General features: G+C 35.0%; 1 protein-coding gene across 8 annotated transcripts in view; it reads right to left on the reverse strand.

Annotated features, from left to right (window-relative positions):
- Window positions 1–23,918, reverse strand: part of RAPGEF6 (Rap guanine nucleotide exchange factor 6) — a 149,065-nt gene that overhangs the window by 15,248 nt on the left and 109,899 nt on the right. For 3 of the 8 annotated variants that reach the window (XM_087709553.1, XM_087709549.1, XM_087709554.1), the window contains 13 exons: window positions 23,584–23,692; window positions 21,745–21,988; window positions 20,562–20,719; window positions 17,636–17,650; window positions 16,373–16,613; window positions 15,266–15,649; window positions 13,494–13,705; window positions 12,679–12,802; window positions 11,944–11,967; window positions 7,140–7,360; window positions 5,773–5,964; window positions 5,096–5,230; window positions 4,204–4,314 (listed from right to left, as the gene is read on the reverse strand). In XM_087709553.1, coding sequence (XP_087565679.1) covers window positions 4,204–4,314; window positions 5,096–5,230; window positions 5,773–5,964; window positions 7,140–7,360; window positions 11,944–11,967; window positions 12,679–12,802; window positions 13,494–13,705; window positions 15,266–15,649; window positions 16,373–16,613; window positions 17,636–17,650; window positions 20,562–20,719; window positions 21,745–21,988; window positions 23,584–23,692 — 2,170 coding nt within the window. Of the gene's footprint in view, window positions 1–2,660; window positions 4,315–5,095; window positions 5,231–5,772; window positions 5,965–7,139; window positions 7,361–11,943; window positions 11,968–12,678; window positions 12,803–13,493; window positions 13,706–15,265; window positions 15,650–16,368; window positions 16,614–17,635; window positions 17,651–20,561; window positions 20,720–21,744; window positions 21,989–23,583; window positions 23,693–23,918 lie in introns of those variants that run through there. The other 5 variants (XM_087709550.1, XM_087709551.1, XM_087709552.1 and 2 more) reach the window with 5 other exon arrangements.

A 23,918-nucleotide genomic window follows, 5' to 3' on the forward strand; every position in this document is an offset into this window, starting at 1 on the left:
TAGGAATATTGGTCTAACATCTCATTTGTGACGAATTGTCTGCAACTCTCTTTTTCTGCTATGGGGACAATTATAGTTAACTGTTGCTTTATCAGAATTGACTTGAGATCTTCTACTAGTCTTTGGATGATTTATGATATGAGGGTTTCTTATTATCTATTATATTAAAAATATACTTTTAACCCAATCCTCAGTTTCTGAAATGAGAAAAATGTGGTGAAGCTGGAAAACAAAAAACCAAATTAAAAATTGGTGTGGATCCAGCAAAATCCAAGGAAATAAATAAAAATGTGCACCCTTTTGGTGCCCTCTGATAAGAGCAGCAATTGTACATGTCCTATATTCAAAGCACCCTTCTTCCTGGTCACATGATTTGAGGCAGAACTGCTATTGGAGGAGTTGGAAAGAATTCTAGAAGCTTTGCTTTGCCTGCTTTGCCTACTACATTGCCTATACAGTGTTCTATACATCGCTGTAAGATAATGTGTTTAAGGAGGTAATTATTCTTTACCAGCCTGAACTAAGAATTATACGGAACAAGAAAGGAATATAATATATGTGCAATAAGGAAAAATTAAACACAGTTATTATAGTTAATCTGAATGTCTACTTTTTCAGTAAGTTTAATTAAAAATAAATGGAGAGTGAAATATGAGCTACTTTTGTCTGTTTCCAGAATTCCTCTGGAATATCTGTCCTGGCATATAGTTATTTTTTGTGAATAGCAATAGCACTTAGACTTATATACTGCTTCATAGTGCTTTTACATCCCTCTCTAAGCAGTTTACAGTGTCAGCATATTGCCCCCAACAATTTGGGTCCTCATTTTACCCACCTTGGAAGACTGGAAGATGAAGATATCCGTTTACCTGCCAGTACAGGGAAAAAATAATCTCTCCCATGATTATCAATGAGTGTCAATTATCATTATATATCAACCTTAGAGCTGACTCACAGTATGTCACTGTGCAGGATTCCTACAAATTTAACCTCATTAAGTTTCAATCTTTTTAGTCTTTTGGACTATAAACGTTGAAGTTTGTATATTCTGTTCTGATCTTAGCTTTAAAAAGATCAGAATATGCAAGTTTTAACATTTGTATTCCATTTTTTAATTACTTAAACTGAATCTCGGGCAAAGTTAATCTCTTATTTGAGATAGCAGCTGAAAGCTGATTCAGAATTTAAGGGAAATTTCACAGTACCTACAACATCTTTATAGTTTTGGCTTTAGCTGACATAACAGACTCTGAAGGTATAGAACAGGTGTGCCAAACGATTTCACTGAGGGCCGCATTAGGGTTGTGTTGGACCTTGGGGGGGGGGGGGTGCTGGGGGAAATGTGGCCAGTTTTATATCACTTGTGTCGGGGGTGCCTATGGTGGCCCGAGCACTCTGCCAGTGAAAACGGGCTCCTGAGCTCCATTTTCGGCTAGGACGGCATCCTGCAACCCTTTACCAGCAAAATCAGAGCATGTGGCCCTCCTGAGTTCCATTTTCGCTGGCAGAGGCAACGTGGGCTGGGCCTTGGCTGTTTCCAGGGGGAGCCCGTGGGCCACATCTAAGTATCCAATGGGCCAAATCCAGCCCCCAGGCCTTGAGTTTGACACTCCTATATAGAATATGAGAGTCAAATATGAGCATAATAATTTGAATGTCTTTTCTTTTTTACATTAAAAAGGACAAACACAACAAGAGTTGCCTGACAGTGAGATGGGCAACACAAAAATTAAACAAATGAATTTGTTCAGTGATTCTGCTTACTGAGAAACAACCTAGAATATGAAGTTAAAATACCCTAATACCTAAGGACACTTCACGTTTCTCATAGTAAGTTTGTGTCTTCTTTGCTTATGTATGCAAATGCATATAGGTACTATATATCCTATTAAATATTGTTATTCCCAGTTTAGAATTAAAAAGACACTAGCTTATTTAACAAAACTAGCTATGACAAAGGAAAATACAACATCTATCACAGTGTTTCTCTTATTCAATAGTACTATGTTTTAAAAACATCTTGCGGGTTTCATGATTGCAGAAAACACCCCCCACAATATGTACATTATTTCTCCTTAATGCCTTTTAACAACCTTCTCCAGCCCAACATCCTCTGGATATGTTGCAAGAATTCACATAACTCCCATCAACATGACCAATGGTTGTGATAAAGCAATGGGGAAGGGAAGGCTGCCAAATACTCTTCTTCACAAGTTTCTTTTTAAATTTGGGGTATATAATGAATTTGAATATTAAGTGGAAGCAATCACTAAAATAAGTTCTTCCCTAATATACTGTACTTGTGAGGTTTACAGATGAGATTTGTTCCCCCATTAAAAAGTAAACGAGTTTTCAAGTCAATCTCAACTCCTTATGGTTAAATTCATAGAGTTTTCTTGGCAGTATCGTAAGAGTTCATTTGCTTCGGTATTCTTTTGGCTGAATTTTCAATTCCTGAGTCCATTAACCAAGACGAACTCTTTTCAATAGTTGAAATCAATCAACTAAGCTCAACTATATGCTATATCCTACCAAGGTAATGAACATTTATATAATATTTCATCTGTTGTCTCTGAAGGACTTAATGACTCTATACAATGGTCTGGTAATCTCAAAAATTAAATTAAATTAATTTATTATAGCCAAATATCAAAATCTTCTAATTTTAAGAATATTTATTAAAGTAAAACATTGATTGATCATGACTGAGCTATTCAAGTAAAAGTAACATTACTTAAAAGGAAATATATACATTTACAATAGTTATTTGGCTGATGCTGATATGCAGTTCAATATCTATATAACTAATATTTGTATGTATTCATTAAAGTTATATTTAGGATGTGAAATTAAATTATCTGATTATGCAAGTTATGCAAAAATATTATTTAAAAGTAAATAATCTACAACTGTATAAATTATGCTCTATAAATTACACATTACTTCAAAGACATGCATTTAATATAAATAACTGTATGTTTACCATACCATACTGATGTTATAATAGCAATTATAGTTTATGAAGTTTTTAAATATACACAACTGAAATTTTTTCCTCTTAGTAAACTGCAAAGAACAATCTGAATCTGTATATTATAACTAACTGGGATTCTAAACAAAATATGAAAAGTGACTAATCCATGCTTAAGTTTTTGAAAATTCCTTGGGCTTCCTTTGGACTTCTTTCCAAGTAAATAATAGACACAAGCAAACAGTAACACTTAAATTATCTACTCAGATTTTATGTTTACAACTTTAAATGTTTCAAGCAGCTTAGCACTGCACTGTTTTATTTATTTTGCTAATATAACTGCAATCTGTGTTAATTATCTTCACTAATAGAACTGTACGTATATTTTTTTAAAAACTGCTTCATGGAAGTAACTAGCTATGTGACAAAGCAGCCACACCATTATTATCTCAAGTGAATGAATTGCATATGATATCATATGAATGACTAAGGGCTAGAAAGAATGATAGTAAAAGCATATTTAAACTGGAATGTTATGTAGCCTATTAATTGTTTATTGACTGTTTGCCTATACACAAAGCTAACCAAGCTCCATGAACAGAAAGTCAGAATCTGATACTTAAGAAGGGCTAAGCTTGGTTTCCTAAAAGACAGCTGGAACAATTAGTGCTCAGAGATCACCATCAGAATTGGTGGCATGTTTTTTTTTTCCTAAATCGCCCACAGAGGCGAATGCTCCCCACTTCTACTAATAAATTCATACTCAAAGTGAACAAGATATAGAAAAAAAGGGGGTGGGGGTGGGAATGAGAACGATAAACAAAATATTTAACATCTATGAGTGCACAGCAATGCCATGAGCTGAATTGACATGGCTTGTCACATTGTCTTCCTTCTTTTCGGTCTGAACTGTGGACACAACCACATCAGTGAGCTACTGTTTCCATGGTCGCTGACTGTATGCTCCTCGATACTGGGCCTGTCCTTTTGCTTCTCACTTCTATCCCTCTCTCGTGTGCATGCTGGCTCCATACGAAAGGTGAATGCTGATCTTTCCCTGGAGATACTTCTTTCCCTGAATCTTCCAAAGGGGGACCCCATTCTTTTCCTGGCTTTGTACAAAGGCTCCGGCTTGCCTCTATCCTCCTCACTTTCTCGCTTTTCGATACTGACTGATCTTTCTGCTGTCTTGCTAGTCATCTGCTGGATTTTCTTTTGCAAATAAGCCCCACCTATTCCATAGCTGCGATGTCCACTGTTCTTGTTGCTTGTTTCACTTGCAAGAGAGGAAGACGAACCAGACAGATTAAGCTGGCAGTTTTCAGACCTCTGTGAGTTACTAACTATAAAAAAAGAACATATAAAATAAATCACATAAACTGCTTTTCTTCAATATATATATAATATTACACTTGGATAAAGTACAGAAGGATATATACTCCTGAATTTAAATAGATAATGATTAAACTGTAGATGCTTCATTAGTTAAAGGACAGATAATCTAATTTTAGTTCTGTAATGAAATGCTAATCAGTGCAGGAGCTACTTTTGTCAAACAAAGTCTATTCTTAAAGGAGAAAATTCTGACAACAAAAAATAATAATCAGTCAACAAACATAAAATAGTAACCTCAGAAACATAAGAAAATAAACTAAAACACAAGTTTATGGAGACAAATTCCAGCAGAAGTAAAGTTTGGCGAGTTCCAATGAAATGAAACTTGCCAACTAAATAGTCAAACAAAAAATATACACAAAGTTCTCTGGCTTTTATTAAATGTAATCATTTTTAAAGCACACAGAAGAACACAGCAGTTTTGGAAGGATACTGCAATCAATAACAAATGTGTCTGTAATTAGGAATTTATCCAAAGCATTAAACTCTGAGCACAATCATAAAGTATTTTGGGCACTATTTTAAAATACTTTAAACACATTTAGATACTATACCCAATAAGCTTTTCATAAATGTATTAAGAATGAACAAATACAGTAAATGTATTTTTACTGTGTTCTCCACAGTAAAAATATGGCTGAATATAAATGCCTAAAATGCCTTGAATGTACTGAAGAAGGCAAAGTCAGACCAACTATGATGCAGTCTCAAGACTGAGAACGCTCTTACCTTTGCGTGGAGATTCCTGAGGGGAAGCAGGAGGGCTGGAATGCAACGATGATGCCACAGACATGTCATCTTCTGTGTGCTTTTTACTGCTTGGTTCTTCAGATAAACTAAGTGACTTTTGAGGAGAACTTGCACCTATGGATGAAATATTTACGCTTATAATCTAACCTGGAATATTCCTACTAATGATTGTTTTGTTTCATTTTGTTTTCCCAAGATACTTTCAATGATTTTTGAATTTTTGGACTTTGTTTTTCTTTTAAGACATTTCGCTACTCATTCAAGAAACTTGTTCAGTTTCTTTGAAATGTATTCTAGGAAGAACGAAGTCCAATTGCCTTTTGAAAAAACACCTTTGGGACAATCATGACCTGGATGACTGAGAATCTCCATAGATATTCAAGGTGATTTGATGATTATTTCTGGATATCATCTATAAACCTCTTTTCCTAGAATCAAGATGCATTTCAAGTCCAAGAACTCAGAAAACTCAATGCAGATTAAAACTGCAGAGGTTAAGACTAACAAACTGCAAGTTTAGATTCAACTTTGATCAGAGTTGAAAGACTTTCCTTTTTTTAATTCTATGTTATGTTTTGACATAAGGTTTTTTTATAAATATATATTTTATTGTGTGTATGAACCACCAAAGAGAACAATGTAGAAAAAATACTCACTAAAAACGACATGGTCTTTTACTGGTCCTTTTTTCCGAATGGGGTACAGATTAACTGCTGGAACTTGAAGAACTTGACTCATTCTGTTTTGTTGATGTAAGTGGGCTTTTGTGGTTTGGCCAACGGACCTCAGTGGCATCGGAGACATCTCTGATGCTTTTGTACCTCGTCTTTCACTTAAATTTTTTGTCACTGACATTAGAAAGAAAAGGAATATCACAATTAAAATATTAAATGGGATGCTATTGAAATACTAAATGACATGTTGAGTGGAGTATCTCTTATACAACAAGCTATGCCATCAAAATTAGGAGAATATAACACAGCTATGATTAATTGGCATTCCACAGATGGCTATAGGTCCACTCCCCTATAACTAAATCTAAATCCAGTTTCCTGATCTGAATGCAAAACTAAGGAATATACTTATTCCTCAAAAGGTATACCCATAATTCCACTGGGTGGCATACTCAACTCACAACAAGTTATTGTATTTCATTTTTCATTACTGTTTTACCAGTACGAATTGAATTCTACATTTGTTGCTATGCTACCAGGAACAATAGATTCCTCATGTCCTCCTTATTCCTAAGAGACTAAGGTTTTAACATTAGAAGAATAAAACTATAGCCCCAGGTATTCAGTAAATTAAAGACTTGGTGTTACTGCAAATTATGAAGACATTGCTAATAAATATGGAGCTTACATGGATAACTACAATGAAATAAAGAATATAATCACCCTTTACTGAACTTTATACAAATAGCACAGCATCAAGCAAGGTCCATTTCCAAGAAAACGGCTAATAACCATGTAATGCTTGATGGTCTGTCATTTGTATAAAACTAAGTAATTTCTAAAATTAAGTATCAATTGTGCTGTTCTTCATATATAAGAACTGAAAACTGCATTTTGGAATTAATTACCAAATATGTGTAAGCTTTATTATTAATGTAATATACATCAATGCATTCTAAATGTCTATTGTAATACTATTTACATATTAAATCTATGTTAATAAGAAATCTATTTTTTTCCATTTTGCATTATGAAGGTATAATTAATGTTCTTTTGTGATGATATTTCATTCTTTTGTTTTCTTGGTATTCATACTTTTATTATTCCTTAATTCTGCAAAGTGCTAAATTGGCAATAGTCCAATGTACTAAGAGAATTTTGGCAAACACAAAGATTACTAGTAAAAAGAATCTTTTCAATTTTATGCAAACTCAATCAAAAGTCAAATAATTACATGATAATACAGATCAGGTCTTTTCAGAAAATTCTGTATAACATCCTGTTTTAAATGACTTGCATATTTATTTAGTGAAAACATCGCCCCTTTCAAACTTTTTTTTAAAACTTACAAGTGCTGTATGTAGGCTCACACTGAAGTGACATTATCTGGATTTTTTCTTCATCTGTTTCCACATTTAGGTTGGATAAGTATTGTTTGACTTTCCTGGCCATCTGAGCATCTTCATACAACTTCTTTGCATTTAAAAGAGAGCTGCGCCGAGCACGTTTTTTGTGAGCCCCTCCTTGAACATCCAACATGTTTGAATTTGTGCTACCCTGACTCAGTGACCTGAAAAATAAGACAGCCATTATGTTTTAACTTTGCTTTGATTATGAAGAATCAAAGCAGAAAACAGAGGCAAATGTTCTTCTATTAAAAGCGCATGCTGATGTCAAGTTAAAAAGAGATGAAATGTTAACACATTGGTTACAAAGTAACTCACAAAACAGGTAACAGAATCCAGAAAAACATATTAAATAAAGAGTGTAATAAACAAAATTGGGCAAAATACGACATAGGTTCCTTCTAGTGAATGAAGCCAGGGTCCTTTCAGACTCGAACTGAAAACTTAAATATGGAGTTAAGTATATAATGGAAGATGACTTTTTTTAAATTCAGGGATAATAAAAGTAATCTGGCCCAGCAGTCTGAAGTAAGTACAAAATGATTATTAACCATATTTCTTTTCCATTCTGTTACTGAGCTTGAGAAATTGAAAGGACAATGTACTATAAACATTATCATTTCAAAAATAAGGAGAAATGTCTTCATATTACATTCACTTGCTTGTAACAATATTCTGCATAACAGAACATTGGTTCAATATTCTTAACATCTTTATGAACAAACTGAATGGTATCGCTGTCAAGAAAGATTAATTTGACAGTTTCCCGAGACTTGCGATAATTTACTACTGCTATACTGCTATTTCTCAAAGGAAGCAAACATATTTCCTGGGATGAACAGATTTATGTATGAAAGACCTATGTGTACTACTGGACAATCTTCTTTGTTATTTTATGCCAGTTTTCAAGCTTGGAACTGAAGACTTTGCGTTGAAGTTCAATGGAGGAAACTGCTGGAGAGAAAGTAAATACAATGCCCCACAGCTACATGAATGGATTACGATTTGTGCTTGAATAATCAGAGCATGTTTTGTCATGAACAATTTTACTTATTCTCACTGTATTTAAAATATAATATGGACAACTGTGAATATAACCAAGTTGTATTACTTTTCAAGCCATGTACTTTCATAATTCCAATCCTCCACTTTTTTATTATAAAGTACAACTGAGATTTCACTTTCATCAGTTTAAACAATATGACTAACATTAAATAAAGTAATAATATTTGGCATGAGCTGCGGTAACATTGATTCCCTACCAGCAACCCCTACATCCTTTAAAAATCAACTATACAACATGAAACTTCTTCAACAAGATCCTGAAATTCAGCAAAGGGCTTTGCTAGTACTTGCAGAGGGCAACAGGCCCTATTTGTATGGCAAATATTTAATGGTTAATATTCTCTTCTATTAGTGTTGAATGTTCTTTATATTTTTTCTAGCAAGAGTTTGAAAAACACACGTTCATTACTAAATTAAAATTATCTATTCCAAGATGTCAAATAAACAGTAATTTAAAACTATCAACATATATTTTAAAGAGGGCATAGATACAAACATTCCACAATAAAAAAAGATGAATCTGAAGTTTTTCTTCCTTGCCTTTTTTAAAGGCAAGAGAAAAAAAATCAATAATAGGTGTTCTGGTAAGCTGTCGAAGATCTCTAAATTACAATACAGGAATGAAGAATGATTTAGAACCTCTGTCATACAATGCAATAGAAGGAGAGAAGTAAAACTAAATAATGATTGATTTCTAGAATGTAAAGCTGAAAAAAGGAGAGGAGCAAATATCAGATTCTAAAATGTGAGCTTGAGATCAAATGAGAATCATTTCTTGTTCATTTTGATAAAGGCTATTAAAGTTTCAGATGTACTCAGACTCCTTATAATCTCTCTTTTAATATTTCTGAAAAGAAAAAAATAAGAACTAATTTCAAAGCTATAACTATTTCAAACTGATGCTACATACAACGTATGCTTCACAATCTTCTGTGGAAGATAGTCATTTATTTCTTTCTGATATGCTTATACAATTCAAAGTTAAAATATATAATATTAAATACAGAGTGTAAATTCATCAATCAAAATATCTTATCTGCATGAAAGAGATTTTCAAACTTTGGAAGCATTTATACCAGCACAGCAGTATTTCAATGGCATATCCTTTAAAATACTTGTGCTGAACAATAAACACTGGAAGATTTTGTAAAGGTAAAAGATACATTAATTTGAACTATGGGAAGGAAAAAAAGGATATTGAATTAACAAGCCATACAAAGTTAAGTTAATACACAGAATGGAGAAATGGGTTTAAATAAATGCAAAACTGTAACATTATGAAAACTGATTGCTAATTTATTAACATTAGAAAAAGCAACAGGTTTAGAATGTTGCACACATTTTTCAAAAGGAATTTCACAAACCACAAGCTGAAAAGGTGAAACAACTAATAATAACATCTAAGATTATAAACCAATTTACCTGAATGACATGGATACATTAAAGATATATTTTAACAGTTCGCCAACTGAAAATTGGCATAGGTATTTTTCTTAAAACAATCATATTATAAAGCTCATGTTCTTTGTTTTTTGCAAAGTAACCATTTATACTGGTTGGAAGGAAATGGGATTTTGTCTCTTGTGTTCCTACTCTAAGCAATCAAGAATAAATAACTATTCATTCTCTGCAACACCTTCACCTGTCCCTGTGGGAACAGAAAGTTCCAAGTTTAAAATACAAATAATCTAAAGGAAGTTCTCACTATATTATACATTATTTCTTATTATTTATATATTTGTATCCCACCTTTATTACTGTATATACTCAAGTATAAGCCTAGTTTTTCAGCCCACTTTTTGAGCTGAAAAAAGCCGCCTCAGCTTATACTCGAGTCAGTGAAAAATTTGCCTGAAATGGAGGAGAAAAAGGGGCGGGGCCATGCCGCTGGGTGACGCTCGTGAATGGCCCAGCGCCCCTGAGTTTCCCCTCCCTCTGTGTCAGTTTGCCGCGCAGCGTGCACCGCACCATCCCCCCTCCTCACGTTCTAATGTAATGCAGGGCTATCTTACGATTCCCCTTCCTCCCCCTCCTGCCGCTCTGCAATGATGTCCCACCTCCTCCTTGTTATGGCAAGCAGCCACATAGCGATGTCCCACCTCCTCTGGTACAGTGATCCAATGATAGGAATCACTGTGCCGTGTGTCATAGGAGGCGGGACATCATCATCACAGCGGGACATCAGCATCATGAGGTGAGTGAAGTATTTCATTGAATACACCGGTATTGTGTGATAATAATTTGTTATGCAGAGCAAATTTTTACAATGGCTACTGTATATTTAATGGGCACAGGCAGGCTGTATATGTTATTCAATGGGCAATGGCATTATTGGTATCTATTTTTATTTTTGAAATTTATCGGTAGCTGCTGCATTTCCCACCCTAGGCTTATACTCGAGTCAATAACTTTTCCAGTTTTTTGTGGTAAAATTAGGTGCCTCGGCTTATATTCGGGTCGGCCTATACTCGAGTATATACGGTATTTTTATAAATAACCCAAGGCGGCAAACATATCCAACATAGTTTCGTCCTCCTATTTTCCTCACAACATTGTGAGAGGAGTTGGGTTGAAAGAGAGAGTGACTGGCTCAGAGTCATCCAGCTGCTTGCAAAACTAAGGCAGAACTAGAACTCAGAGTCTCCTGGTTTCTAGCTTAAGTACTAGACCAAACTGACTATTATTCTTTGATGCATATCCAGATGGTCTTAGTACAGGCCTCATTACATACTATTGTGTCAGGATAACAAAAAGACTGCAGTATATTGGTCTGGTCACTGCATCATTAAATATGACTTCAAGATGTGATGTACTTTATGTTTTTGCTACTTATATAAAGATGGAAAGAAAATGAATCATAGTCTCTAAATTCACACATCTAATAGATTGGAGCTGATTCTGTTTCCATGAATAACACAGCTGAATTTCATAAATAATGCCAAATTCTATGTACATGAATATGGCATTTCAGATATGCTGAGTGCAAATACATTAGGAAATAAATTTATTGTGTCTTATTGGAATTCCTTTGTATTAACAGGATCACTTCCATAATGGGCATGGTTAAGCTGTAGCTAAACTTCCACAGAAGTTTGTAATACTGATGAACCCAGAGCTATACATGGCTTCTGAAGATACTTGTCTTAATCTGTGGGAATTGGGCATCTCTCAACTTCTATACAGGCCATTCCTGGCACATTTCATGGCAACAACATTTAGTCATTCCTTTTCCACTCCTAAACATTAAGCAAGCTTATTTTTCAAAGAAATTATAAGCTATGGAATTTCTCTAAAGTTCTGACATGTGTGTATCTGCTAGATATCCATTAACAGACATTTGTAAATGTGTGGTCCGTGTTTTATAAAATCTTCAAGCAACACTTAAAATAAATCAGGTGTCAATAAAAACATTTTATCTGAGTCCAAATTGAGTAAATTTCAAGGACTTTAAAATAAATAAAAACACTAAGATTTGCATATAATTTTGATTTTATTAATGTGTGGGTTCCAATTTGTCATCATAAACCTGTGTTATCTTAAATTTGGAAATAGTTAGAACAAAGTATTGCAGGGTTAATAAAATGCATGCTGTTGTTGAGGTGCATGCATTAATGATGATGCAGAATGTTAAAAGTTGCATAATTTTGCTTTAAGTCTTAGTTGCATTAATCTCTGCACTTACCCCAAACTCCTCCACCTCTTCTTCCTGTAACCAAGAGCCATATACAATGAAGCATGTATTTAAAAAAAGAAAGCAAAAGGGGGAAAATCACAGTTGAGAGTCAGAAAGGAAAAGGATGTAGACAGGAAAAATAAATGAAAATTTTGATCAGGTAAAAACACTTTTCAAACCAGTAAAACAATTTTTTACAATGGAATACAGAGACAAAACTTGTTAGAATACATGGTGAACACAGAACACACAAAAAACAAAGATCTGGGCTTCAAAGACCATGTTTGGGGAACAGGACAACAGGCAGAGGAGCTTCCAGCTAAATGTGGGTATTGTTTTCTAGAAATAGTCCCCTTTTTATCTATTTTCATATGTAGAAGATTCAAAGCTAATGAACACTATCTGCTTAACGTAATTTTAGACCCAACCCAATAAATAAAATATTGAGTTACAAATTTTATCAATTTAAAAATGATTTAATTTAGATATGCCGAGTTATGGTCTAGTTTGTGCAAGATAGACTCCTAATCTAAAATTTTATATACTGTAATATATCAAACATAAAAAAAGATTTATTAGCTATATAAGCATTTCAGACCTCAAGGCAAGTATTGAAAATTAACAGAACATATGTTTGCTTTCCGTTCACATTTACATAACAAATGAAATTAAACAAAAGATAAACATGGAAGTACAAACATGCAATTATTTATATTCCACACTTTTCTATGTCTAATGCCATACCTTTGTCTGAACATCACAGCAGGATCCATATTAGCAGAAGTCATTCTGACCACCTGGCGTATCTCTTTAGCAATCATTCTCAGTTTCTCAAAATTTACCAAACCATCCACCTTTGAATCATTTCCTGTACAATTAAAATATGTGGGGAAAACATTTAAGATTTTTGAACATACTTCTGAAGCTGTCAAGTTAGTTCTTTTATGTATCGCAACATATTATTACATGCTAATATCCTTGAACGCAAGCAAGACGTTGCAAGAAGCTTTAAGACAAGGGAGAGGTGCCTATCATAATCCCCAAATATCCACACCTATTTTTTTAAAACATCAGTAGTTGTCAGCAAAAAGAACATATAACAATAGATCTAAACCGCCTTTGAATTTTCAATAATAAAAGAAACTGATTGCAAGGGAGTTATCTTAATTTCTACCACTGCTTGTTATTTTGGGAAAGCGATGTTTATTTTTCCTAGAATTTTCAACTTTTTCAGTCTGAGAATCGATTCTTAAATACAGATCCAAATCCAAGAAACATTTTTTAAATTACATTTGGAAGCCGGGCGGAATAAAAGCTTAATAAACAATAGTAAAACATTTGCTTATCCCAAGTCATTGGGAAGGACTCAATAGGTGTACAAAAATAACAAATCTAATCTAAACAACTACCTGATTATGTGACTAAGTATAATATATTCCATAGGTAAGATAGGCCTCTACTCATAGTGGAAAGGTGAAATTCATTTTTGGTGGGCCAGAGAGCTTTAAAATAAAAATAACTGAATGCACTTTATTTTTAATGTGTGTGTCCAGACTTACCTTCATGTAGAAATGTAATATCTTTCTTAACCACTGGGAATAGTGGAATAATTGGAGGCTGCATGCTCTGACTGCTAAGGATATTGCGATACTTTGCCATGTTCCTAGATGGATCAAAAAGATCCTGAAGGTCTCTAAGGTGTTTTTCATATTTGCTTGGTAACTTTTCCCATGTACCTCTGAGTCGAGCCACTGGTGCCAGATTAAGACCACTGCAAGAAATAATTCAATAGTTAGTATTGTACTGATGTGCTTTATCAAAAACACATATTTTAAAGACTGATGTGCTTTATCAAAAACATATCCTTTTAAAACAGCAACATTAACAAAAGCATAGGTGCTCTAACTGCTTTCTATGGGACAGCCAGCAACTCCTACCTGAAAAGGATTTCCTACAAAACTACTTACAGAAATCCCTCTGAGCTTTGATAAAAATACTTCTTGCACAACAGCATCTTACTTAGATGTGATTTTGCAATTTTAGATCTTGCAATGTGATGGAGCACCACCATAACAAAACCATTCTCTTTTTTCCTTACATCTCTGCAGTGGAAGATTTCCACCTCAAACTGCAGTTAGCATTACACTGGAGGTGATAAATAATAGCTATAGCGAGACTGGATTAAGCAGATATTCTGGATAGCCTTAAAACTCTTATCAAAGTATTATTATTATTTTATTCCTTTGAGTCAGTTTGGATTCTTGACAACTGCCTGGACAAGTTCCTGCAGTTTTCTTGGCAAGGTTTTTCTTAGCAGTGGTTTGTCCTTGCCTTCTTCTTAGGGCTGAAAGTGACTGGCAAAGGACACGTAGCTGGCTTTGTGCCTAAGACAGAGCTAAAATTTATAGTCTCCCAATTTCTAGCCTGATGCCTTAACCAATACACCAAACTGGCTCTCCTAACAATGTACTACTTTATGATTTAAAATAGTGACAGAACTGTGGCTCGTAATCTCTGGAATACTTAATCATATTGGCAGTATTTATCTATAAATAATTTCTACCAAAATAAAAAACTTAAGTAGATATGATTGTTAATATTTTCAAATACAAAGATCCTTTTGAGTCAAGCTCAACTGTTCAGGACATGTCCGTTTTCTTGGCAATAATATGGAACTTGTTCTGGGATTCCCCCTCCCCTTCTCCCCCAGTTTCCAAGTCTAGCCCACAACCCCACTACAGAAAGTGCTTGGATTGCCATGGCAACTGGGACTGGAATTTCTATTGCCAATTGTTGCAATTGTAAAGTGCAATGTCACATGACTGCAACGTTCAGCAATGGAAATCCCAACATTCTCAGTTGCTGTCATAATTCCAGAAGCACACCAGTCATTAAACAAGAAGAGGAGAGTCCTATGCAAGGAACATTGGGGAGAGAACAGGATGCGTAGGTGCTACAGGTGGATGTTAAGGAGTGTGGGCAGGGTTTCAGGGGCCGCAGACTGGCACCATAGAGCACAATCAGGCCAACAGGAGCTGCGGGCAGGCATCAGCCAACTCCTGAGGCTATTACTGTTTGAGAAGTAAAAATCAAACAAAAACTGTTAGAGACCTGCAAATGGATTTCTACTTCATGCATCTAAGTATCCACAACTAAATTTTTAAAAAGCTAAAATTTCACTAATAGCACTAATAATAAATAAATATTTAGGTATCATGTTCATTATAAGTCTGCAAGTAACTTTTCAGTTTGTTGGATAAAGTCTATGATCTTCTATATTCCACTTGCAGTTTCCTGCTCCTTTTTTATTTTTTAAAAGAAAATAACCAACCTAATAACAGCAAACATAGAGTTGAAATTCTTGCATTCTCTGCAATGAAGAGCGATTTTTATGAAATGTTTTACAATCTTCATCCTTTTCAGCTGATTTGTTTCAGATAGAATTTCCGTAGCAACCCAAAACGTTTCTTGATTAATAACATCCTCAAATTGTTTCAGGTTAGTATTTCCTGTTTTAGAATACAGCTTATATAATTCATCAATATACTCGGTAGGCTCAATGTTTCGAAACAATTCAAAGTCTCTCATTGAAAGCTGAGTAGCCACTTCAATAGTACTCAGCTGTAAAAGTGAGATTAGGCTCTCTCTTAGCAATTCTTGAGCATCTTCATCTGAACACAGAGTCTCCGTTTCCATATTATTTTTCAAATAATACCTAAAAATACAGTGAGAAGCATATATGATTTAATAGAGTTAATACCTTTGCAGAATTCTAGTCCAATGTAATAAGCTAAATAACACTGAAGAAACTGCCTCTATCAAAGACAAAATATTTCCTTTTCACCCTGCTGCTCTCAATATCTCTTTAAAATTACTGTGGTTAGATGCAGATTTGTAGAATGAGGCAAAGGATAGGAGAAAAGTTCATTAATACAAATGGAGAGATTAGGTATTTTTGCCCATTACTCCTCATTACCAATCACAAGGCTTTTATATAAATTTCTCATATAAAGTATGATTGACCTTAAACAAAAACATTGTTAAATGTCTACACCATCTTGCCATGGCTGCATTCATTCTCTAAGAGTTTCTTCTAAAGCAGATTTTTCCATTTTCCCAGAAACCATGTTCCTTTTTGGAGTGCATTAGTGTACAATCTTAAGGTTAGAGCTAGGTTAAGTCAATATTTTTTATCTCTGATATAGTATTTCTCAGCTATTATTTTGTTCTTGTGATTTTTATACTTCATATTATGAGCTATCTATATTTTAATTATAAAATACCTGTTGATGTAGCACTTCATTTTTATTTTTTGTTTACTAAACATAATCTGGCAACTATGTAGCAAATCAAAGGCAATAAAATCTGTTTACGGTAAGAAATGTTCCCTCTTTTTAGCATTTTCTTCTCTATCCCCATTGCAAAATGAAATATTTACCTCCCATTGAGCTGAATTCGGTCTGCTAACTTTGAGAACTGGTCGGGAAGCCTTCTCTGTTTGATGACTCCTTCAGTGCTCACAGAAACTTCACACAGAGAATAAGTCTCTGGGGTTCCTGTCAAATTGAATTCATGTACTGCGTGGCTTACAACTTCTTTTGCTGTAGTGTCTTTGCTGATGATAATGTAACAACTCTGTTGATCAGCTTTGAAGACTCTTATAACCTGATCGGGAATGTCTGAGATTAAAACAGAAGAGTTAACACGTTAACTTATTTCCATGGATAATGTATTAGTTCTATTTTTAATTATACATATTTCTTTTTTAGCCTTTATAGAAAACTGACTTGCAATAAAATACTTTCCATAAACATGTATTTATTATTTTGTTATTGGATAAAGAAAGCACACTTCATTCTGCACGTCATTTCTCGGAGATCTAAACCCCTTTTAAAAATCTTTAAAAGGCTGTAACAATTTTGATTGTTTTACTCCTCCTAATGGCTATCAACTAGGTTATTGTTTATATGCTTTATAGTGCTACCAAGGAAAGAACTGTAATTGTTAACCTGACATGGATTATGAGAAGAAATAAGTGTATCATGAATCAATAAAGCTTACTAAACTTCAAGTATAGTGTATTGATTGCTTTTTCCTTATGGATAATTCATTCTTTGTTAAACAGCTTTGCTACATGATATACCTTCTGGTTTGGAAAAGCCAACAGAGAGAGGGCAAGGGCATATAATTTAAATGAACTGACATTTATTTTCTTCAAACATTTCTACTCTGATCACACATAAATATACAAAACTCTCTGCAAAAAAACTGAATTTATAAAATAACCTTTACAGAATGATACACAACTGTGCCAAGCAGAGTCCCATCTTAGAATATGATTCAAATATGCAAAGAAAACGTAAGGTTGAAAACTTTCTCACTGTATTCCAGTTGCAGATTTAAGATAGAACCATATTCATAAACTTTATTCATATAAAAACAATTTCCCTACATACAGAAAAACATTTAGAAGGCTTGTTTAAATGATTGTTTTCCTGACATGGTAGCTTTAAAAAAATACATGGAGCAACACTGGAAACTACTATCTGAAATAGTATAATCAAGGAAGCCTTGAGATGAGTTGGGCAACAAACAATTTTAATAAATTTTAAAAAATCAATCAATCAATCAATCAATCAATCAATGCTACAATTAAAACATTCACATTTTAAAAAAAACATTGAGATGCTGGGATACTTACAGTAAAAGCCAACTGCTGCAGAATGAAAAAGGGGGGAAAGTCAGAATCTAGATGTTATGCCACAAATAAAAATATTTACATAATTTCCTGTAATAAAATCTAAATGTTTTGTACAAGTCAAACATAAAGTGCTTGTGTCTGCCTTTGAATCAATATTGACTCCTGGCGACTGCTGTTTTCTTGGAAAGATTTCAAAAGTGGTTTGCCATTGTCTTCCTACAAGGGCTGAGAGAGAGTGACTGGCCGAAGATCACTCGACTGTCTTCATGCTCAAAGCTGGACTAGAACTCCCAGTCTCTCAGTGTATAAACATGTTGCCTTAACCAATGTGCCAGATTGGTTCACTTATACAAACAAATGGTGCTGAAATTGCATTTAAAGATAAAAAATGCAAACAATATACAAAAACACAAGCAAGTCAAAGGCTTTTTTATGGAGGTCTCTCTCTCTCATAAACTTGCCAGGAATAAATATGAAAACAGATATAATGAGATTTTTAAAAACCTGAACTATACTTGGGAATGAGTTTAGATAGGAGCTCACAAGGTTGCAAATTATTGAAAACCTCTAGAGCAGAAATTATCTAACTCAGTGGCTGGTAATAAACAAATAATTATAAATTAAATTGAATGGTTTGTCTGTTTCAAGAAAAGTACCCCACCCCTAAATACTATAATCCATGTTTCTTAACTTTTTTCTCTTGGGACTCACCTTCCTAATTTTAACCATTATGGAGGACCTCAAAAGAACTTCCCCTCCCCCGTGGATTAACTTGGATATTTACTGCATTAAAATTCAAATTTTTACCATTTCTCACAATTATTTGATAGGATTTTAGAATTTTATTTATTTTCAACATAGGCTGGCAAATAATTTTGATTTCACAGTCCCTGGCAGAGTCTTGGGAAACCAACTGGGATCTTAGGACCACACTTTAAGACTACTGTATAGCATGCACAGAGAACCTGTAGCCTTCTGATATTGGTAAAACAGAACTACCAAAATGCATGATAAGGCACAGTAGATCAGCAGTATCTAAAAGGCCACAGGTTCTCCCTTTCCAGTTTAGGCATTTTGTGATAATGTACTTTCTTTTAAGAAAACATTTTACATAAATTTGTCTGTTATGGAATTAGCAGATACCTAATTCTCAGTATTTCATATGCTCCGGATTCTACAAATTATATTATAGAGTGTACCAAAAGTCAGGTCTCACAGCCAATTTATTATGTAAATTACATTAATGTTCAATTTAGTTGCCATTTTTTTTAAACATTTTATTTTTCCAATGCATAATCTTTTTAACATTCTTAAGTACAGTACATTTTTCTCTGGGGAAAAAGTATTAATAAATACATTGTATTGCACCTGGCCTATGGGATATGGCTTTTAGTACAATCTGTAAATTAAAGATATTAGTAATGGCATAAGTATGATTTGCGTTTCCTATAAATGCATACATTCTGTTTTAAACAAATTCTGTTTAGGTGCATTTTATTCTTGTTCTTACTTAACTACTGAGTATTGGCATTTATCTAAACATGCTAGAAAAAATGATACTACAATTTATCCAGATATACAAGGATAGATCAAAAGATTACAGCAAATACATTGAACATATATATGAAACTGCTGGGAGGGTAGTTTGAGGTGAGATATTATCAATATATTAATGTCATCCATTTACACAGTGACATCCTGGCCAAGCCCACTGGATCAGTTGACAGCCATCAATATCTGAGCAACATAATAACATCAACTGTGGTAGTTATTCTTGACCGAATCACACTACCCCCTAAATTAGTGTGCAAATTCTAGGTTCTTTGGCTTCTGTACCCAGTTTCTGAACAGTTTATATTTACCTGGGAAGCCTTTAATGGAGCAACTCCAGAACATATCAAAAAAATACCATGTCAGAATTAAACCCATTCAATCCTATGATTAAGAAAGGAGGGTTTCTTGCAGCATCCTTCTGCTTGAACATCAGGCATTCTTAATATGCCCCTTATGTTATCAAATATCCCTCTCTAAGCACACCCAATAATATTTTATAAACAAGTTAAAGCAATTTTGCTCTACTGTCAGTTTTGTGCCTTACAACTACAGTAGCTGGCTTTAAGGATATTTTAAAGGATAAGGATGTCTATGATGAAGTTTATTAATGGCTTTTAACATTACTGTATTTTTCGGAGTATAAGACGCAGCAAGGTTTTGAAGAGGAAAATTTTTTTAAAAAAAGTTTTTGCACTCTGCAAACCTTCCAAAAACGGCCCATTTTTCACGAAACTGGGCCCGTTTTTTTTTTCCAAAACAAGGGCATGAATAGCCTTTAGGAGGCTTGTAGAGTGCTCCGGAGGGGCGGGATAGCAAAAACAAGCAAAAAAGGACTGTTTTTTGTGAAAACAGGCCTGTTTTTTTGTCCAAAAAGGGCATGGATAGCCTTTAGGAAGCTTATAGAGTGTTGCTGGGGGCTGGGGAGACAAAAAACGGGCCGTTTTTCACTCATTTCTGCCCTCCCCAGCCCCCAGGAGCTCCTCTGGAAGCCTTCTAAAAGCTATTCTAAAAGCATGGCCATTTTGGTGAAGGGGGCGGAGTTTCGGGAGACAAAAAATGCTGTATTCAGTGTATAAGACGCACCCAGATTTTCAGCCTCTTTTTTAAAGGGAAAAAGGTGCATGTTATACTCCGAAAAATACAGTACTTTATGTTATACTTTTACTTTCATTCTTCTATTTTACAACTGACTTCATTGCACTGCCCAGAGTCCATTAGTTTTAGGTGGGTTATAATCTTGGCAAAATATGCCATTAATGGACTCATAATATTCCTAATACTGATTTACAAACAACCATTAACAACTAAGGCTTTTTTTCCAATTGAAGATGAACTTTAGACACATATCACAATAAAAAGAGACTTATTTCACCTGAAGGATTCGAAAAATCCAACATGCTAGTTGTGGGTTGCAGAAGATCAGGACTGCTAGATGAAAGAGTGCCAGGAATAGGCATAATTGCCAAACTGTGTCTGCACTGTCTTGTTCCCACAATGCTGTCATCTTGTGACTGGCTTACACTGCCATCACTGTAAGAGAGTATTAGAAAGCTGTCAATATAGATGATCCAGAAAAGAAATTATTTTAATAAAAACATAAGTGATGGAGGAACTCCAAAGGTACTTAGAAGAGCTAAAAGTCTGGAAATTAAGAGACACAGATGGAAATATTCCTTGCATAAAACTATCATATTGTTGATAGAGATTAAGAAATAGATTATTTATGGAACTCTGGGTTAAGTAGTAACATTTATTCTACTTGGCTTTTTTAGAATTGGTATAAAAGACAAGACTATGATACAGGTGGTCCTTGTTTAACAACTACTCATTCAGCAACCATTTGTGTTTGCAATGGCACTGAACAAGGGTAATTATGAGTCACTGAAGTTCTAGTCAGAGCAGCACCCCATATAACTGTGATCTGCACCTTCAGCCTTTGGTACAGATTTTTGACCGCTGCAGTGCCCCATGGGCATGTGACCACAATTTGTAACCTCCTCTAAAAATCAATGGAGCAGCTAACAGGAAGCTGGATCATTTGAGTTCCTCATTAATGACCCACATGTTTCTTGTTTAACCAGGGACTGCCAGAGCTGCTGTTGCTAAGTAGCACAGTCATAAGACCTTGTGCTTTATGACCACGGTGCTTAGCAACAGAAATTTATCCCGAATACCATCATTACCTGTAACCTAAAAGAATGCAAACTCCTTTTCTACACTGAATTAAAACTTCCCCTGAATGCAAGTAAGATCCCAACACAAAGATAACTTTTAATTCAGTTAATAAATCTAGACCTTATGTTCTTGCATATGTACTGATAATATCATACTTGGAATAGTGAAAATGAGTTCTTTAGTGTAAAAATTCTAATTTTTATTAGCACTACAGCTGAAGAATTCGATAAACAGGAATTTCCTTTAAAAATCTCAAGAACTAAATAAAAGGGTTGACGGGATAAAAAGATTGTACAAAGTTGGATCACCAGTAGTACTCATTTTAACAAATCTTAAAACATTTTCAGTTCCCTTAAAAAAAGTGCAATATTTTATCATACCTGAATAGTTTTGGAGGCAAGATACTGAATCTTGTCTTGTCTAAAATTTTCTTGATTCTGTTTCTTCCTCCAGACACAGTGTTTGCTTTCAGTTTCTTGTTTGCTTTCTCACGTGGAAACATTTGTTCCACATCTCCAGGAATATCTGGGATGGAGTAACGATTATTTTTCTTTTCTGCTATTTTGGGAATATGTGGAACTCCATTCTTCTCCTGTCCTATCCTACTAAGTAGTTCTTTGAATACTGTAAAAATGTAGAAAATATATTCCTTTATTAGAACACATGCTTGTTTAAAACTGTATTTAGAATCAAAGGTAGTTAAAATTCACAGTAAATCAAAGATAATAGTAAAACTTATCAAATTCTCTCTATAGAAATTTTGCTGTACATTAGTGCAATTTAATGATGTGCAGCATGATGACAGTTTTATTCAACTTTTCCAGCTGATGACCACCCGTTTATTTCTAAATAATTATACATCCAACTGTCCCAGAAGTTATGGGTAATGATTGTTATATTAAACTAGATTAGATGGATCAAAAAAGTAAGATGTTATTACAACAGTGATAACTTCATAGCATACACAACCACGAGAGAATTCATAATTTTGAAATGGGAGGCTGAAGGAGTGAAATATACCTTAAATTCCTTCTCACAATACTTTAGTTCTGCCCATCCTAAAAGTGCTCTAGGCCAGGGGTGCCCAACACCCAGTCCGCAGCCCTTCTGCTGGGCCACAGCCAGTTTGGAACCGGACCACAGAAATGGTGGGCAAAACTGCATTTGTGAAAGTGGCGTGCACGTGCATGAAACAATTCCTTCTTCCACCCTCCTGCTGCCATTGCCACCACCTCTGCCAGTTCACCAAGCCTGAAAGGTTGAGACCACTGCTCTAGAGCAAGGGCAGAGGTGGGTTGCTCCCGGATCGGGCAAACCGGTAGTGATGGCAGCAGGAAGCTCCACCCACCCGCCCAGAAACTTCTGCGCATGCGCAGAAGCATTGTGCACAGAGCACGAGTGAACCGGTAGTGCCAGGATTTGAAACCCACCTCTGACCAGGGGTTTCAAACTCAAGACCTGAGGGCTGAATTCCACCCATGGGATGCTTAGGTCTAACCCATGGGGCCAACCTGGACACAGTGAAGGACCCGCCAATGGTGCATCTGCCAGTGAAAATGGGCTAGCGAGCTCCGTTTTTGGCTGTGATGGCTTCCTACAACCCTCTGCCTTCCGAGCTCCGTTTTTGCTGGCAGAGGGTTGCAGGAGGCCATCGAACCCAAAAACAGCTCGCCAGCCTGTTTTCACTGACAGAGTGCTTGGGCCACCAGAGGCACCTCAGACACGAGTGATATTGAGCTAGCCATGCCCACCCTGGCCACATCCACTCTTCCCCCCCACCCCCCGAGGTCAAACACAACTCTGATGTGGCCCTCAATGAAATTGAGATTGATACCCCCTGCTCTAGACAATGATGGAGATGTGCAGTGTATACACGTGAAGTGTATAAACTGTACATCTCTGATAGAGTACATAAAGGAAAAGATATCTCTGAACTCAACTGAAAACATCTGAAAGTAACTCTGAAAGTTAATCATGCTCAAATTACTGCATGCCAGTCCAGCTTAAAAAAAAGTGTGACCCTTATCACAGCAAGCCTATGAATTAGGCTGTTTACATCTTACAGTCCTAACTGCTATGATATTTACCTGTTGTATTGGATTAGAAAGTTCCCCACATTTATTTTATCATTTAATATTCCAATCCCTTTTTTCCAAGGGAGAATTTTTTAAAAAAATCTGCACTTAGGATCTTGGTCAACATCTCTGCAAGATACTCACCAAAAATATTTGTTTTTACAGTGATGGAAAGATGAGTATTGTTTCTCAAGATTTCAGTAGCTTTTGAAAATGTAATGTTCTCAAAGTTTTGCCCATTTACTTCCATTACCTATAGAATAACACAAACAAGTTAAGCCTGTAAGACACCATGCTTCTCAAATAATTTAGTACTTGATAACTTTATTGTTGGTTCAGACTGAACTTGACATTTGATTACAAAATCACATTTTATTCATCTTAAACATCATCAGATTCAGTTCTCTTTTTTTTCCCTTTTTTTCTCAGTACATAAGAAAGAGATCTAATGGTTTGGCTTCACTAAGAAATGAAAGCCA

This window comes from Thamnophis sirtalis, unplaced genomic scaffold (assembly GCF_051295495.1).
Source record: "Thamnophis sirtalis isolate CommonGarterSnake01/CBP01778 unplaced genomic scaffold, rThaSir2_p1.2 scaffold_3, whole genome shotgun sequence".
Taxonomy (NCBI): domain Eukaryota; kingdom Metazoa; phylum Chordata; class Lepidosauria; order Squamata; family Natricidae; genus Thamnophis; species Thamnophis sirtalis.